This window comes from Nakaseomyces glabratus, chromosome J (genome assembly GCF_010111755.1).
Source record: "Nakaseomyces glabratus chromosome J, complete sequence".
In the NCBI taxonomy this organism is placed as follows: Eukaryota; Fungi; Ascomycota; class Saccharomycetes; order Saccharomycetales; family Saccharomycetaceae; genus Nakaseomyces; species Nakaseomyces glabratus.
The window spans coordinates 229,226-246,561 of NC_088960.1; the positions used below are offsets into that span (position 1 = coordinate 229,226).

The following is a 17,336-nucleotide window of genomic DNA, read 5'->3' on the forward strand; positions in this document are numbered from 1 at the left end:
ATGATCAAATAAGAAATGTAATTCGTATAACAATGTGACAGTAATGATTGCCGGATACAAACTTCCCGAGTTTGTAAATATATATTTTTGTATGGTGCAATAGTCTAATGTTAGTCTATATTACATGTGCATAAATAAGTCAAAGCTTTTCGATTATAATTGAGGTTCATGGGACAGCTTTATAATCTGCTTTAAATGATGTAGAAACTGTTCAAGACCAAAATATTAAATGTAAGGCTGCCATGTACAAGACCTAGGAACATTTATTTGTGGACACTGCGCTGTGTGTTTCTATAGAAATTGGGACTTTCAAGTTATCCAAACGTAGAAGAATAGCAAGAATATAAAAAAGAATAACAATAACCACGTCTTTATGCTAATTCTCGATCTTTTTGCCATATCCATCATATTATTGAAAGTTTGTTTAAGTTTCACTGTTGTTCTTTGAAAAGTGTCGTCTAGCTGATCAAGTGTTTTGTTGCTTCCTCTTATCTCGTCCCCCATTCTCATTGACAATGACTTCAAAGCCCGTATCTTCTCAGTCATCACTCCCATCTGTTCCTCACTCTGGGACTCTAAATGAGCTAAAGTGCTCTGTGAGTAATCCAGCTTACCTTTATCATATGGGGAAGTTCTGTCATCAATCAATGTCGGATCAGCAGCACCAAATAATTGTGTCCTACTTGGATCTCTCTGATACAACGTACTTTCTGCATACTCTGAACTCATACCTAAAATTATCTAAATGAGTGTATAATCTTTAACTCAGTTCAATAGTACTAACAAGGAACTCTGCATAGTTTTATAAACATTGAGCTATTCATTTTAACTGTAAATTTGTTGAAATTTCACAATTTCACTGAAAAAAGTGCGGTCCTGCCAAAGAAAAAACAAAAAAAGGTGTGAAGAGCGATGAGCTTGACAAAATAGCAGTGACTTAGTAAGCACCATAGATGACTCTCCCAACAGTATATAATAGGAAGAGCTCCTTGACCAATTAGTTGCCACACATATTCGAACATTTTAGTTCTCTTGGTGAAGAAGACTTTAATAGACAACACGCAGTTTGAGAATGGATCCCGAAGAACAACTGGAATCTACTGAAGGAGTGCCAGCAAAGTCACTGAGCTTGATTAAGCATATTCTGTTGGTTCTATCTGGTAAGGGAGGTGTTGGAAAGAGTTCAGTTACTACACAAACTGCATTGACATTATGTGGTATGGGTTACAATGTTGGTGTTCTGGATATTGATTTGACTGGACCTTCATTACCTAGAATGTTTGGTATTGAAGACAGTAGTATATATCAATCAGCTGACGGTTGGATGCCTATTCCTGTTGAAACCAACGGTAAGGGTAAACTTTGCGTAGTCTCGCTAGGTTTTTTATTAGGTTCTAGGGGTACAAGTGTAGTATGGAGAGGTCCTAAAAAGACTTCTATGATTAGACAATTTATCAAGGATGTCACATGGGGGGAACTGGATTACTTGTTAATAGATACTCCACCAGGAACTTCAGATGAACATATTTCTATAGCTGAAGAACTTCGATTCACCAATCCAGATGGTGCCATTGTCGTAACCACTCCACAGGGCGTTGCCACCGCTGATGTCAAAAAAGAGATTAACTTCTGCAGGAAAGTAAACTTAAGAATTCTGGGTGTAATAGAAAATATGTCAGGTTTCGTCTGTCCATATTGTACAGAATGCACAAACATATTCTCAAAAGGTGGTGGTGAAAGTTTGGCGAAACAGTTTGATGTACCTTACCTTGGAAATATACCGATTGATCCAAAGTTCGTTGATCTCATTGAGAATCAAAAGAAGATGGAGGGTACTCTAGTAGAATTATATGAGAAGTCGTCTTTATATCCGATATACTTAGAAATAATGAAGAAAGTTCAAGAAGAAAGCTCAAAGCCACAAGAATAAATGCATAGTAAAGGGAATGAAATAAACCTAAAAGTCGCTTGCGTTTTATAATGTTTATTTACCATCAACAATATAATGACTTAATTACTAATGTCTTTTTAAACTGCAAACTAAAATATTCTCTTCTACCATAGTATGTCAATTTCTGATGTTAGTTCATTCAGCACGTAACTTGAAATTTATATTTTGGTGAAACTAACAACACTATAACCAAGGACTGGAAAAAACAAAGCCCTTCATATTTGACAAGTGTAAGATAAATGAAATGGCCAAGGAAGCTATTTGACAAAATAACTAGTATCGATAGACCAGTCAAGATAACTTTAAATATCATGACTATTGAAGACCATAACTTAACTAATTCTGAAGCTAAGAATCTACAGGATGCATTAAAGGATATACTGCAAGGTGAGAAGCAGGCAAGTGAGATGGAACAAAAACTGGATCAAGTTGAAAAGAACTTAGACATGCTATTAAAACAATTAGAGTCTTTTGAAGACGCTCGTTTGCAGAATGGGAAAAGTGAGAAGGACGAGCAAAAATAAGTTTTGAACAACACTAAGTAGAGCTGACAAAGTTAACAAAATCGCTTTCAAACCCCGTCTGCATTCTTTACCAACATAATCCAACTACCAAACGTAGGATATTAAAATTTAGAAGTACTACTACGAAAATTACATAGGAGGATAATTAACCCTTTAACTATGACCTAGGTACAAACAACGGACTTGTATCATTAGAATCAAATGGATTGGGAGTGTGTTCAGGATTCAACATAAACTCTTCAGGATCAGTATCTAGGAAAACCTTGACTTGTTTTCCGTTTCCTACCCACCATTTCCTAATCTCTGAACTTGGTGGTGGTAGCTTTCTTGCCCGTTTTTGTTCTGGTTTTGCATTCATATTGGTTATATTAGATATCTCATCATCAAGTTCATTGAGTTTGAAATTACCATCATTCAGAATTTCTATGCGTTCATCCTCATCACATCCTTCAAGCCGCTCCATTAACTTGGTATGTATAACTGACGATAACTCAGCTTTCTTTTTCTCATCCACCACAGTAACATTCGCAGAAAAGACAGCTGAGACTGGGCGATGATCAGAAAATAAAACATCTGGGGCATAAGTATAGGTTAGTTGTCTCAAGACATCACCCCTGCCTAAAATTCTATCAGTCCAAGCAGGAATTCTTAATTTTTCACTAGTATCGTATTGCCTTGTTCCTGGATCAAATTTATAGGTAGGAGGGAACTCAATTGGCATCTCGTGAAAGTAGGGAAATGATTCACCTGCTATCATTTGCTGGTTCAGCTGATCCTTTTCAAATAGACTCTTATAATCCTTTAAAGCAATAAGCTTACGTACTTCCTCATTAGACATCAATATCCTATAGTTAAAGTCACCCATCCATATAATTGCATCATGATCTTTGATTCTTAGACCTCGTGAGAATCTTATGTTTTTCGATATCATTTTATAGTCGTTATGTCTCTGTTCCACATTCTCCAGACCTGCTGCCAAATGCGAAACCAGGACACAGAACCTTGTTGCAGAGTAATTGAAACTAACAGCTACTGCGCCTTTATTAGATGTGATACCACCAAATCCTGTTTTCTTGACATCTCCCTCGACATGCTTAACCTTTAGTGATTCACTGGATTTCATCAATAAAATCAATAAAACACCACCCAACTGACTACTCCAAACTTTAGTATAGCTAGAATCTTTATCATAATAATTGATGGTATCCAATAATTTTTTTTCCCAGAATTGTTTAATATACGGATCGATTGCCAGCATATGTCCTGGAGTTAGCTCTACAACTTCTTCTAAACCAAATACATACACATCTGCAAAGTCTTCTTCTGTGGTTACACCATTAGGAAAGATCCATTGAGAAATATCATCCTTAGACAATTTGCCGCTGACATTAAAGGTCCCTGCAAATACTTTTATATCCTTCATATGTGTAAAACTGCTCCTAAATTGTCTCAAGTATTGGGAAATATAAAAATGAACTGGATCGAATAATTTTACATGTGATGAAAACAGTTTCAAATATATTTTTGCAGATTTATTATAATTTTTCTGATTTTTCGCATACACTCTTTCTAACCAGAAATGATTTTCTGACCACAATTTGTCATGCACTTCAAGCAATGGAGAAGTTATACTAAACCCATCTAGTTCCTTAGTAGCTAGTTCCAACACTTCTTTACTTATCAGTTTTTCTAAGAGAATAGGTTTTTCAATCGGGTCTGCTGCACTAATTCTTATTACACCGGTTTGTTTACCAAAATAAATTCCCTTTTTTATATTATATGCAAAAGCTCCACACTCATATATGTCTTGTTTCAGACTATATAAAACTTTATGAGGAGATTTATTTAGTGTTTGTGAACCACACGGAATATTGCTTATTTTTATTCCTCTGGTGTCCGAATATTGCTTGTAAATAGATGCCAAGGTTTCTTGTGAATCGCTCCTAGATTTAACCAAATTAACAACACTGACAATACCAAATTTTGATTCTAGTGTGTCAAAATGCTTGTTAAACTCGTTTTGCCCCTCACCAGGTTGTTTTAGAAGCTTCAGCTTTTTACCGGAAAGTAGTTGTCCATCAATAATTTCGTAAAATAGTGGAATATTCCCTGCAATTTGTGTGTATGATAGAATAAAACTATCAGTTGTTACAATAGTTTCAGTTTCGATAATGGTGGAAACTCTCGAGTCCTCGTGCATACCTTCTGAATCGGATATAGACTTGTGACCTTCTGTAGAAACTCTTGATAGAACAGTTACTGTAGCTGTTAAATCAGGGTCATTGACTATGGATGTTTTGCAAAAGCCCCTAATAACGAACATCAAAAAAGGAGCGTTATCAAAAGCCTGCTTCTCTTTCATCGATAGCCTTCCTCTCCAATTGATAATTTCACCAATTAAATTTGCATTCCATATGAAAGATGTATCAAAATTATCTATCGCATAATCCAAGTTATGGGTAAGACCAGGGGACTTCACAGCATTCGTCAAATCATAATCTTTGGTATAATAAAATGAACCGTCAGCGAAGAGTCTTTTGTAGACACCACAGGGATGTTCATGCAGTAGCTTGTCAAAATTCTGCTCTGACCGGTCAAAAAACAAATGATCATAAATCTCTGTATCTAAGCTGATGAAATCAACCTCCAATATTTTGTTAATTGATTGCTCTGGTGTGATTTTTGAGCTATCATCCAAGTGCCATCTAGGATACCCTATACTTTGTACCCCACCAACTACTACTACGTAGACATCACCATTGATTGTAAGTAAACCTAGTAGGCCATTCAAACGTAGTGCTCTCAATTCTCTATAGCCATCTTTGACCAATTCACTAGCACTGACGTTTTTAATCGAAACTGTGGGTGCTTTTATTTGATTTGGTTGGCCTTGTTGGGCTTGCACATTGCCTTGAGTTTGATTAGATCGATCATAGAGTCTTTCAAATTTTAGACTATAACTTTCAGAAGATAACACCACAGACCTGGGATTTCTCCCAACAAATATTCTCATACTTTCAGTATTAGTGTTAAGGTTCTTCGACGTAAACCACCACTATGATGACGCTGCTGCAGTTATTAATGATATTACGTCGCAATGTCGCCAAAGGACCACAACCAAGCAGCCAATTACTTATAGATATACTATGATTAACTGAAAGTTGGACCAGTGTTACTCCCCCCCAATAGTTTTATTCTGATTACTGTTTCAGTGTTCAACTCGCCAGTAATCGCAAAAAGTTTCTCGCCAATGTCTCTAATTTCAAGTATAGTATGATGTCGTATGCTCAATTGCCTAGTGATATCCCAGTATAGACCCCGACAAGAATCTAGCATTTACACAGTCCTAAATACAGACACACAGTCGGCTTCCCATCCATTATCTCATCTCGCAGTTCAATTAAGCCCTTTTTTCCAAATGTGCTCTTGCGTTTCCCATCTCAGTAGCTATTGGAATGTAGTCAAAAGCACTAAGAGAATTTGTACAGTACTTTCTGTGCAAAAATGTTCATCTGAGTAGCGAAATTCGACAATAACGGTTGATGGACCAACTTCTCATAATAATAAGTGCTGCGATGCCCAAAAGAGTTTTACATCATAGTAGGGCTGCTACATGCCAAATATATATCTGATCTGGAAGCCGCAGATTTGAAGGTTCATGGTGGAAGGAAGCGCTACAAGCATTGACCCACGGTTCGCAGAGCTGTGTATGGCTTGCAGAGTAGGTGACATCGAGAATGCCGACCGGCTAATATCTACTGGGATTAATATTAATAGCGTTGATGAGTACGACAACTCGCCGTTATTTTTGGCTAGTCTGTGTGGCCATGAGGAAGTCGTTAAGTTGTTGCTGGAGAGAGGGGCTGCATGTGACAGAGATAAATTTGAAGGTGCACGGTGCATCTATGGTGCTTTGACCGATTCTATAAGAGATATATTACTGAGCCATGATATATCTAAGGCTGTTGACTTAAACCAGCCGTTTGCCACTCATATATCTTCCTTAATCAGGGATTTTTGGTTCTTTATGACATTTGATCTAACTATTGATTTCTCGAAAGAAGATATCAACTTTAAAGCACACAAGTTTTTACTAAATATATTATGCCCCGAGTTTTTTGATTCAAACTGGCTTTGTGATAATGACTCCATAGATTTGAGCTCTGTAACAGATTCTGCTACTTTTGAATATTTTCTTGGTTATGCATACCTGTTACCAGCCGTACATAAACTGTCACACCGAGACTATGACGAACTAATAAAATTCTCTGAAGTTACAAAACTACATATATTAACTGAGTTTTTACACCAATCAAGAACCACATATGATGCAGCCGAAAAGTCAACATTAGTAATGGACTTTCAGTTCAAGTTTAGAGAATATCTTAGAGAAGCACTGAAGGTATTTGTAGAGGATAAGATTATTAATAATTATGAGGAGAATCTCAATAATATAACTAATAAATGTTTAGCATTTCATGACATATATTTGCGAGTTCAGAATCATGATACACAGGTCAGATATTATCCATGCCACTTGGCTATTTTAGAGAGAGCACCGTTATTTCAGCTAGTTTTTAACTCCAATTTTAGGGAAAAATCTGTTTATATATCAAAATCAGAATACAATGATTCGATAACTGTCAATTTTCCTAATTGCGACTTCAATGTAGTCGAGATCATACTAAGATACTTATACTACGATTGTCCAGAAATACCGATTGAATATGCTGCAGAAACGGTAGTCATGGCTGATATATTATTGGAGGACCGTCTTAAAGCGATAGCAACCGCAAATCTGGTAAAATCAAAATCTGTTTTCGACTACTATTCTGTTTTTGATATACTAAAGTTGGGATGGGAAATGAGATCAGAGAAATTAGAACACTTTGCAGCTAAGGAGATCGCAGAAAATTTGTTTAAATATGAGGAAGATCAAAACTTGAAACAAGCAATACTGGAGAGTTCACAAAGAATATCAGCTAGACAAGAGACCGATACTATTGAATTGGTAGATGATATCAGATATTATTTGGTTTCTTCATTCGTTACCAATGTAAATAGTGATATTGTCGAGGAAGAGGATTATGAGAATATTGAGTATCAGAAACGGATTGCTGTAGTGAACAAAATTTTACGACAATTAAATATAGACGCATAAATATATTATATAACTCAGGTTGTTAAAACTATCGTTTATTATGAATTAGACGCACATTCAAAGAGAATTGATATTTGAGTTATCATCAAAAAATTAAATAAAACTGTAATTTTAATCCCCAATATAATCAGGTGATTCAAAGTTTTTATTTTAAATTTTATTAATTTATTTTATTAATATAAAGTTTACTGATACAAAATATAAAAGTGGTAAGGTTTTGAGTTCCGAACGACAAACTTGGTTTTATAAAATTAATTTTTATACTGCAAACATATGTAGGTTTATAACTATTGACGTTATATTGGTGGAGACATACTCAAGGGTGCACGAAAATATGTTCGTTTCATAATATTATAATCTTAATGTAACATGTAAATGTCTAAAACCATGGGCATAATCCATGAGAAGTAGTGCTGATATAAGTGATTGAGGCATATGTTTGAAATAAGTCAAGTATTTTTATTTTCAGTACCACTATCTGTATTGTTTGATGTATTTTGCTTATAGTTAGGTATATTAGTTCTTTTCCGTTCTACAGAAATAACATGTTGTCGCAGATTTGTGCCATTAAAATCCAAGGCTTTATCACGAGAATCAATCGAATCAAATTCCACATATGCGTAACCTATTGAAGGCCCTGTGTTCTTATCATATAGCATAGTAATTCTCTTAATGACCCCACATGATTTGAAGTGCTCATCAATTTCCTCCGGTGTCGTATCCAAACTAATATTTCCTATATAAATTGAGCAGGCGTCAGCTTCTAGTTGTAGAGCATGCTTCTGCTCTCTTGTCAATCTAGAGTTTGACTGTGTTGTGACGTTATTGCTACTGACGTTGAGATTTTCAAATATCTCTGATATTTTCTGTGGAGAAATTGCCATGACAGTCTATTATAGGATCTCTTTATTTTTTATGCTATGTTTTAAGCGAGTTATAGCACTATATTCTCTAAGGTCCAAGAGATATTCGGAATGCTCTAGGTTTGTATCAATTGACCCAATATTCGTTTCGACAAACTAAATTGAAACCCAGGTAATATTTCTTTACAGTCGATAGGTACTGTTAAACAGATGGCGATAATTTTTGATATTTTACCTAGTTGGGATTGTAAGTTGTGGTAACAATTGAATACAGGAAGGGTTTATATCGTACTCATGCCACTGTTTTCCGTAGGTGATTTTGTTTATAGTAGGGACTACATTGCCAATGGATAGGGCAAGTCACAGTTTGCATGCTCAAAATCCCTTATCTGACGAAAATTCTGACAAAATATCGGATACTGACCATCGATCGATCAACTGATAGTGCAAGGAAGGTCCACATGGTAACATAGGAGAGGGGTGAAACTTTCTTGGCAGAAGTGCCACATCTGATACTAACTAATATGAGGAAAGAGTTACGTTTGCTATTCAAATCGATAGCTGATCTTCGGGGTACGGAAAATCAAAATCTATGAACGTCTATGGTAAACAAGAAAAGAAAACAGTTCCGAACATATAGATTTATTAAATGTCCAATTCCACTACCACTATCTCAACCCATATTTGCGATTGATAATAAAGTATGTCAAATATAGTATAGCTAAATTTCCTCCTCATCTTGTTGTAGTGTCATGCATTTCCGCTCAGATTTGGATACTGGGTTGATAAAAGGGAGAATAATATAAAAAAGTAATACATAAGATGGAATTGATAGTATAGCTTAACTGACAGAAAACAATTTATCTAATGAGCAATCTGTGTTGGTAGTGTTAAGGATTATTGATTTCCATCAAATAGGCAGCTGTGGCAGCTTACTATTAACCAGTCGTACCTGCAAATATTATTTAGGAAGACGCTACAGTTTCGGTTGAACCTCGGATGTAAAGTAGGTAGATATATCCTCCTTTGCAGTATTGCCTGTTAGATAATTGTAAATATAAATGCATTGGAATAATTCAGGACTAATCCTCTGTTATGCTGGGCAAGCGACTTCGTAGAATGGTACTGTAAATTTGTGATTTGACAAAAATTGTTCAGCGATGCTCATCGCAAATTTAATCGATGGCTAGGCATGATGCACTTTGCATTTCAGCACTATTATTATATATAAAACATATTATTGGATACTTTTTTAATAGTATTCGCTATAGTAGCTATTAGAGACATAAACAACTACAAGATAGACAGCAGTAGAGATGACGTCGGTAAGGAAGAGAAAGATGAACAGATCTTCTGTTAAGAAGGTTTCCAGAAGAAACAAAGACAAGCAAAAGAAGAAGCTTATAGCTTGCAACCCTATAATTGCTAAGAACTGGGATTATTCTTTGACTCTAGCACAGAACTACGAAAAGCTTGGTCTTAAAGCCAAGTTGCAGACACCTGCAGGTGGTCAGGAAGCCAAGTATGACACAGTCATCAAGAAGGAAGCTACCATCGACCCAGTAACACAATTTGGCGAAGACTCCGATTCTGATTCTGAAGAAGATAGTTCCAATAGCCAAGAAGATAATGAGGGACAAAATGTCGAGGATATCGACGAGAATGAGATACCTGAGGGTGAAGCCAGAATTATTCGCGATGCTGAAGGTAACGTAGTTAAGGTAGTATATGGTAAGAAGAAGGTGTTTGATATTGATGATGATATTGATACAATTAAGGCAAAACTAGCTGATCAACAGAAAGAGGAAACTGAGGTCGTCAAACAACTTGAAGCCTTTGCTTCCAGACCAATTGTGAAAAAGGAAAGAGTACAAAGTCCAAGAGAAGTCGAATGGTTAGAGAAGTTGTATAAGAAACACGGCGATAACTACAAAGCAATGTTCTTTGACAGAAAATTAAATATATATCAACAATCTGAAGGTGAAATAAAGAGGAAAATGAGGAAATGGAAATCAGAAAATAACATTGCTTAATTTTAAACCATGTCCAACAATAAGCAATGTCATCTTAATTCTCATTGTATGAGCCTAATTAAGTAAATGGACTTAGTTCCAACATTTATCGATATCCATATAGAATTTTCATGTACACTAGTATTAATCAATATCATTTTCATACGTCTTTTTATACTCATATCATTAGCTATTGTTATATACAAAATTGACTATGGACCAAATGAAGAAAATGCGGTTAATTACTTATTCGAGAATTTTTGAATTCACTAATACAAATATATAGATATATAAACCAGATATCTGGCATTAAATTAGAAGTTCATTATAATGTTTTTTTTGACCGACAGACATGTAATTTAGGTTCTCATTACGAGCTAAGCTTCAACAAAAGCTCTGTAAGTTGTAAAATCTTTGTCAGTGGTTTCTAATTCCACTGGAACATTTGCACCAATGAAGAAGACAAAACCTGGTTCAGCCTTTAACTTTTGGCCGTCTGCGCTTATGTAACCTTCACCAGCTGTTGTAATAACAATGCTTGGACCTTTTAGACCTTCAACAGTAGCCTTACCTGTTTTGTTCTTGAAAGTAGTTTCCAACACGGAGAATTCAGCAATTGGAGGGTTGTACATAATTGTAGCACCATCACCACCAGCTCTTGGAAATTCTTCAGCACTCATGACTTGCTTTTCAACTGGATCATATCTATAGGTCAGCATTTCAACCAAATTCTTAACATCCTTAAACTTTGGAGTGAAACCAGCTCTCACAACATTATCAGAAGCTGCCATACATTCAATGATATCACCACAAATATAAGCATGAGGGTCCTTAGCCTCTAGAAACAAAGCTTGACCTGGTTGTAATTTACAGTGGTTCAGCATTAGACAACCACAGAACAAACCAACGTCCTTTGGAAATTGTCTATTCAATCTAACAACTAACTCTGGCAAGTCAGATGATTTGAAGCTGGAAGGGTTTTCATTAGCTCTTTTAGCCATGCCATCAGCGTTCTTCTCTAGTATATCACATGGAGCAGTCATAACCTTTTCGAAAACTTTTTGCAATAGTTTCTTATTGTTAGCGCAAGCTGATGAACTGTTTTCAACACCAGTCTTGTAGTTTTGAATGAACTCATTGGCAACTTCATCACCTACAACATCTCTGAATTCTGGAATAGTTTCCAATTCATCAGCAATCTCTTCTAGTGGCTTGAAACCGCAGAAACCTTCAAACTCGGTAATTGCGACGGCCATTTCAGGCTTGTGGTTGTCATCAGGGTAGTTCTTTGGGTCCTCCATATGAAGCTTCTTACCTAATTCCTTATCAGGATGGGCTTGGATAGACAGCACCTTCTCAATAGATAGAACCTTGAACAAGAATGGCAACTCGTTAGTGCTCTTGAACTTGTTGATGACATCTTCACCAATCAACTCTTGAGAGTTCTTGGCTAGAATGTCATTCAGAGTAGCCTTGGTTTCGTGGTTTACAGATGGCAACTTGGAGTGAGTACCCATCCATAACTCAGCGTATGGTTTGGTTTCATCAATCTTGACAGAAGGGTCTGAGTGTGCAGCAAACTTAGCAACAGCACTGCTGGAACCGATCTTACCCCAGTCATACTGCTGGTAGCCGGCATCCAATCTAAAAAATCTATCACTAGTCATATTTTTTGGTTAAGGTTATCTATAGGAGTGTGTATGTATGGTTATCGAATATTGTCCTGACTTTATTTGCTAAGACAGAACAGCTAACTTATCTCCACAAAAATTATCGATTATAATTCTGTTATATATATTAATAACAAGATCAAAAAAGTATTATTTACGTCAAAATCCAACGTTCTTCTGTATCCTCTCTACTTTTGTTGTCACTTACCTCCCAGGGTCCTCCAATCCCAAGATGAAATCGCCTTCCCAGTTATTTAAGCTCAGGACACAGCAAAGTACATGCCAACTACGCGAATTTTCCAGCTTTACACAAGCTAAACCATTTAGTTTCCTAAAATTACGTGATTCTATTCAACTTCCAAAACTAAAAACACCAGCATTGAGACAGTGCTTCTTTCTTTTTTTATTTTATATTTTGTTTTTTTCCACTTTTTTTCATTGTTTTCCAGCTTTTCTTAGCTGATTTTTGGTAGCACTTTATGCCCAATTTTGTTGTTGATTAGTTTTTAAACAAGCTCTGTGTGAACTCTGCAAGCTCTTTCAACCCTGCAAGCTCTTTACCACTCCTGGGCTGTCTCTGCCATTTCTTTTTATAGAACAATGCTCAAATTATGGATTGTTGATGGGAAGTCGTCAACACCCCCACCACGTCTAAACACATTTATCGCCTTTCTGCCCCAGAATTTCCTATGCAGGTGCTCTTGCATTAAGTGTTGGGATTAAAGCCATGAATGCGTAGTTTTAGTGTCATTGTTATTGTTATTGTGGAGACAGATACATATGTTTAATGTAAGTGTAGACGTGAATGGTAATTGTAAATGTCGGAATGTCAGGTATGTCTATATGTCGACATGAACCTATTATGTAAGTTTTATAAGATGTTAAAAGGTACAGTATTTTGTTATTTCAGAAAGAAAAAAAAAATCGATGCTCTAAAGAAACATAGAAGGGGTATGCCGATATTAATAAGGTTTATTCTAATAGTCTTACAAAGTGAAATGCCATAGTGGGTCACCCAAGTGGTGGATTAGCTCAACACCGTGACCCTTGTTGATAGACTTGATTTCCTCAGTGCTCATCATAAGTTCACCAATGGCAAGAGCATTTTCCTTGTTCTCGGCATTGATCACTACAATGGTTCCTTTCTCCAAACCTGGGGCCTCTGGCAAGCTAGCACCAGCGGAAGTCAGACCGGGACACATAATATTGGCACCGGAAAGTACGAACTTGATGGCACCTCTATCCACTTGCACAGTTGGGAATGCCTCTGGGTATTTGTGTACTAGTTTCAAACTTGGAATTAAGTCGTTGAATTTCTGAAAGAACAACACTTCCTCGTCAACCGTATATAGCTGTATCTTGTCCTCACATTTGATAAGCTCGATTTGACTCTTCTTTGGAATCAATTCATCAATAACATCTTCTAGCTTAGGATATTGGGAAACCAGCTTGGTCTTCAAGGTTCTTTGAACCGAGGACTTCACTTTGGAACGTGAGTGCACATCTTCTTTAGAGAATCTACATTTTGTCTTCAAAACATTACCAACAATCACAATTAAAAAGATCACATAAAGGAACAGCTAGTGCGCAAATGATCACTGGAGATAGCTGTATGATCTTATAACCAAAAATGTTGCAAGCTCAAAAAATAGCTGGTTAGTATATTTGCTTTTTAAATTTAAACACACCTAGCCCACTCGGATAGTTCTTTTTAAACATATCAAAATAACATACTTCTTAAACATTGTAAATGATATACTGATATAATCTTGGTCGTCAGAGTCTCTTAGAAAGAATGGTCTTATAAATTGCTATTGCACCTAAATACTTGACTACTTGTTCTACTGTTAAATATTATAATTTGTTCGCAAGCTGTGAAAAATTGGACACCTTGCGATGATCTTCGTTTATTGAGAGACTTCACAATTGTGAACTAACGAGCAGAGTTTATAGACATTATATAACATAAGATAGTACAATTACTTGTCAATTATTTTTACTAGTTTCATTTAATTTGTAGCAATTAATAATTAGGAACAAATCATCAAATTTTAATTCTCTTCCTTCATTATATAGCATTTATGTCGCACATTGTAGGACTGTAAGTATTTTTGTGACTCTAATGGTAGTTGTAATGCTATCAGTTATTGTAGCAGTTACTGGCTTGTGGATTTCACTCGTAGATATGGTTGTTAATAATGCAGATAAATGTTCCTTCTGACTCAGGCTTGGGTATATCTCTTTTATACTACTGTCCGTGTTGAAAATAGATGGTGAAACACTTTCACTCGAATTCTGTTCTTCATCACTTGAAAAATTACTAGAATAAACAAGAGAAGAACTGTTCAATTTAGATGAATAGGAATGAATATCTTGCAACTCACCGTCACAATAATTCCTAAAACCGTACTCATTAACTGTTATATCATTAAAATGTGTCCATTTTTCTGATTTTGAGATTACAGCATTCTCAATCAACCCATTTGCTGGAATTTCAATCACTTTGCCAGGTAATGATGATTTTGCCATTGGAGCAAGTGATATCATATAATTATCCAGATCAAAGACAGTATAAACATGCGTTAGAAAACTGTCACCTAGAATTACGCGCCCTTTTGAAGACGTAATCCCCAATCCACAGAGCCCATTGCTTTCTTCATCGGGTAACAGAATAAATGATCGCAACGGAATCTTCATGTGCAATTCGCCAAATGTGAATGCCAAATCGGTTGTTGTGAGGAAATCATCCGATGGACATGCCAATACAAACAAGCCATGATCATCGCTCCATGTTGCATTCAGGTAACTGGCTATCGATTGAGTAATTGGATGAGGAAGTTCTATAAGAGTAGATCCAGTATCCAAAAGCGCAGGCAATTTGGTATTAGAAATTACCCACTGCTCACATGATCCATCAATACCTATACCATCTAGTGTTAAACTAAGTGTAGATGGTTCGTCGGCAATTCCAGGAAACTCATTGATCATAGGGAATGTGTACAATGGGCCAATAAACCGTGACGTATCAATTGAACCAAATAGAATTGATCCTTTCTTACTTTCATCATTATACTCTATTGAATAGGCCGCAATATTTGTGAAGCCTGCATTCTTAAGCGCTAGGGGAAAATTTGGATAGAATTTACCAGGTGCGAATTCATAGCCATTGACCGATTCCATCGCAGGGAAACCAATTCCTAAAACACCACTAAAAGTTGCATTTGTTGCAAATGCCATACCAAACTGTAAATCTTTTAAGTGTCCTTCTGGAAGTGTAATGATATCTACAATCCATATTCCACTTGTATATGTGGTGTCTGCATATCCAATCTTAAAGGTTACATTTTTTAGATAATCAAAAGTTTGAGATTTATCCATGTCATAGAACACCAACCCAGAGCAATCAATCAAACATTTGGGCGGTTTCCCAGAACCTTTGTTGTAACAAAGTGGATTCCCAATTAAAGTTACCCATAAATCAGAGGAACCAGTATCCAAAACTAATGGAATTGATTGAGGTGGTGTCCCAAACTCGAGAACACTCTCATAATAAAGATTATTAAAGCGTCTAAATTGCAAATCAACAGCACTACGCTTTGATAGAGATGCATGAGACGAAACAATTCTCTTTTCAATAGTGAGTCGTAAGCAATTAACAACAGTGACCAGATTAAATATAAAATAACAGTTAATGAATTGAATCATTTTATTATTTGGGTATTCCAACTGTCTTTGTAGCAACTTTATTTAAAGACCTAAATCATACCATATACTGTATTTGGAGTATAAAGCTTGAGAAAGCAAGTCTGGTAAAAATCAATAGGATTCCAGTTTATACTCATCATAAAAGTAGCATTTATACTTTTCTTATATTCCAAATGTATCATAGGATACAGCGATTATATTTTTTTAGGAGAGACCTTTTATTGAGGTGAGTAAATTGTATTTGCGGTCTTTGGAGGAAGTATAGTCTCCTCATAACCAGTAAACTTCCGAACACAACTTTAATCGAAATAAATAAAAAATTGACATGGTATCATTTTTTTTATTGACCTTATTAATTGAATAATTAGTATGTTAATAAGGTTATTACTATTGGTCTTTCTATATTGTTATTGTTAGTGTTATGTCCAAATATGCACAGATATCAAGATAGAAATAGATAGAACCATGTATATTACCCAAATCGGACATTACAAGGTGTTAAATGAGTTAAATAGTGAACAAAACTGAAAATCTGAAACTTAAATGAATACCATACCATAATTTTACGTATTTCATAGGCACCGTGGTTTTAACACTCATATGAATAATGAAGGATAGATCTGAAATATCAAACAATGAAACTGAAAAAAATGCAACAAGTGTCCATATTCATACTCGGTAGAAATAAAATGCCATTGAAGTCTATGATAATATTTTACTTTGACTAGCATTTGAGGTTAAACAAAAGAATGTCATGCAGGTGCTATATTGGGTTCTTGTACGAATGCTTCTCTAGTAAGATAACAAGTTCAATGTTTAGATATGAAACAAGCCAATTCAAAGCAAAGAAAAGTATTACTTTTGACCATATATGAACAAGCAGTGGTAAGGTAAGAATAGTAACAAGAATCTTCAAACTCAGACCAATGTATCCAACTTTTTCAATTGGGTTTGAATTTCCTTTATGACAGCTTTCCTCTTTGCTTTCAAGATTGCTTTCTTTTCGGGTTCTTCACTTACTAGATCAACACCATCCAACTCTATCAACAATTTTAATAGCATTTCATTACAGTATTTCTTTTCGTAAACTGATTTTTCGTCATCAGGATTATAAGCACCCAATATGTTGTTAACTCTATCTTCAAATTCATTCTTATACCTCAAGTGTATGTTCTCTATTTGCATTTCATGAGTTAAAGCTGCAACTTTCTCCTTCTTATTCTTCTTCTTATAGCTTTTGCTCTTGGATTTCTTACTGGAACCGCTCCCACTAGTGAACTTCCAAAGAAGTACTGCAAACACGGCTGCACTCACGGTGGCTACGCAAATGCCTTGTACATCAATATTTTGTTGTTTAACGTATTCAATTAATGAGTCCATTTTACTCACAAAAGATACTGGTTTGGTCTATAATCTACAGTAGCTATTCACCACCATAACTTTCACTGTA

At 35.7% G+C, this 17,336-nt stretch overlaps 11 protein-coding genes across 11 annotated transcripts; 4 read left to right on the forward strand and 7 right to left on the reverse strand.

Moving 5' to 3' along the window:
* Positions 1–309: 309 nt before the first annotated feature.
* BET1 (Bet1p) lies at positions 310–729 on the reverse strand (the record flags this gene model as incomplete). Its single annotated transcript, XM_447796.1, has 1 exon — positions 310–729. One exon carries the CDS (start codon positions 727–729, stop codon positions 310–312), a length of 420 nt encoding a protein of 139 aa, XP_447796.1.
* Positions 730–1,072: 343 nt separating this feature from the next.
* Positions 1,073–1,930, forward strand: CFD1 (iron-sulfur cluster assembly protein CFD1; the record flags this gene model as incomplete). Its single annotated transcript, XM_447797.1, has 1 exon — positions 1,073–1,930. One exon carries the CDS (start codon positions 1,073–1,075, stop codon positions 1,928–1,930), a length of 858 nt encoding a protein of 285 aa, XP_447797.1.
* A 260-nt stretch (positions 1,931–2,190) lies between these two features.
* On the forward strand, positions 2,191–2,475 carry CMI7 (Cmi7p; the record flags this gene model as incomplete). Its single annotated transcript, XM_002999523.1, has 1 exon — positions 2,191–2,475. The coding sequence occupies one exon, from the start codon at positions 2,191–2,193 to the stop codon at positions 2,473–2,475; it is 285 nt and encodes a 94-aa protein (XP_002999569.1).
* Positions 2,476–2,632: 157 nt separating this feature from the next.
* On the reverse strand, positions 2,633–5,488 carry INP51 (phosphoinositide 5-phosphatase INP51; the record flags this gene model as incomplete). Its single annotated transcript, XM_447798.1, has 1 exon — positions 2,633–5,488. The coding sequence occupies one exon, from the start codon at positions 5,486–5,488 to the stop codon at positions 2,633–2,635; it is 2,856 nt and encodes a 951-aa protein (XP_447798.1).
* A 645-nt stretch (positions 5,489–6,133) lies between these two features.
* GVI51_J02035 (uncharacterized protein) lies at positions 6,134–7,636 on the forward strand (the record flags this gene model as incomplete). The annotated part of the gene is made up of 1 exon (XM_447799.1): positions 6,134–7,636. One exon carries the CDS (start codon positions 6,134–6,136, stop codon positions 7,634–7,636), a length of 1,503 nt encoding a protein of 500 aa, XP_447799.1.
* A 449-nt stretch (positions 7,637–8,085) lies between these two features.
* Positions 8,086–8,520, reverse strand: SGN1 (Sgn1p; the record flags this gene model as incomplete). The annotated part of the gene is made up of 1 exon (XM_447800.1): positions 8,086–8,520. One exon carries the CDS (start codon positions 8,518–8,520, stop codon positions 8,086–8,088), a length of 435 nt encoding a protein of 144 aa, XP_447800.1.
* Positions 8,521–9,815: 1,295 nt separating this feature from the next.
* Positions 9,816–10,532, forward strand: NOP16 (Nop16p; the record flags this gene model as incomplete). Its single annotated transcript, XM_447801.1, has 1 exon — positions 9,816–10,532. The coding sequence occupies one exon, from the start codon at positions 9,816–9,818 to the stop codon at positions 10,530–10,532; it is 717 nt and encodes a 238-aa protein (XP_447801.1).
* Positions 10,533–10,888: 356 nt separating this feature from the next.
* Positions 10,889–12,178, reverse strand: PMI40 (mannose-6-phosphate isomerase PMI40; the record flags this gene model as incomplete). The annotated part of the gene is made up of 1 exon (XM_447802.1): positions 10,889–12,178. One exon carries the CDS (start codon positions 12,176–12,178, stop codon positions 10,889–10,891), a length of 1,290 nt encoding a protein of 429 aa, XP_447802.1.
* Positions 12,179–13,167: 989 nt separating this feature from the next.
* Positions 13,168–13,926, reverse strand: TMA20 (translation machinery-associated protein 20; the record flags this gene model as incomplete). Its single annotated transcript, XM_447803.1, has 2 exons — positions 13,168–13,699; positions 13,916–13,926. The coding sequence occupies 2 exons, from the start codon at positions 13,924–13,926 to the stop codon at positions 13,168–13,170; spliced, it is 543 nt and encodes a 180-aa protein (XP_447803.1).
* A 334-nt stretch (positions 13,927–14,260) lies between these two features.
* On the reverse strand, positions 14,261–15,886 carry BAR1 (aspartyl protease BAR1; the record flags this gene model as incomplete). Its single annotated transcript, XM_447804.1, has 1 exon — positions 14,261–15,886. One exon carries the CDS (start codon positions 15,884–15,886, stop codon positions 14,261–14,263), a length of 1,626 nt encoding a protein of 541 aa, XP_447804.1.
* A 918-nt stretch (positions 15,887–16,804) lies between these two features.
* On the reverse strand, positions 16,805–17,266 carry SNL1 (Snl1p; the record flags this gene model as incomplete). Its single annotated transcript, XM_447805.1, has 1 exon — positions 16,805–17,266. One exon carries the CDS (start codon positions 17,264–17,266, stop codon positions 16,805–16,807), a length of 462 nt encoding a protein of 153 aa, XP_447805.1.
* Between the last annotated feature and the right edge of the window lie 70 nt (positions 17,267–17,336).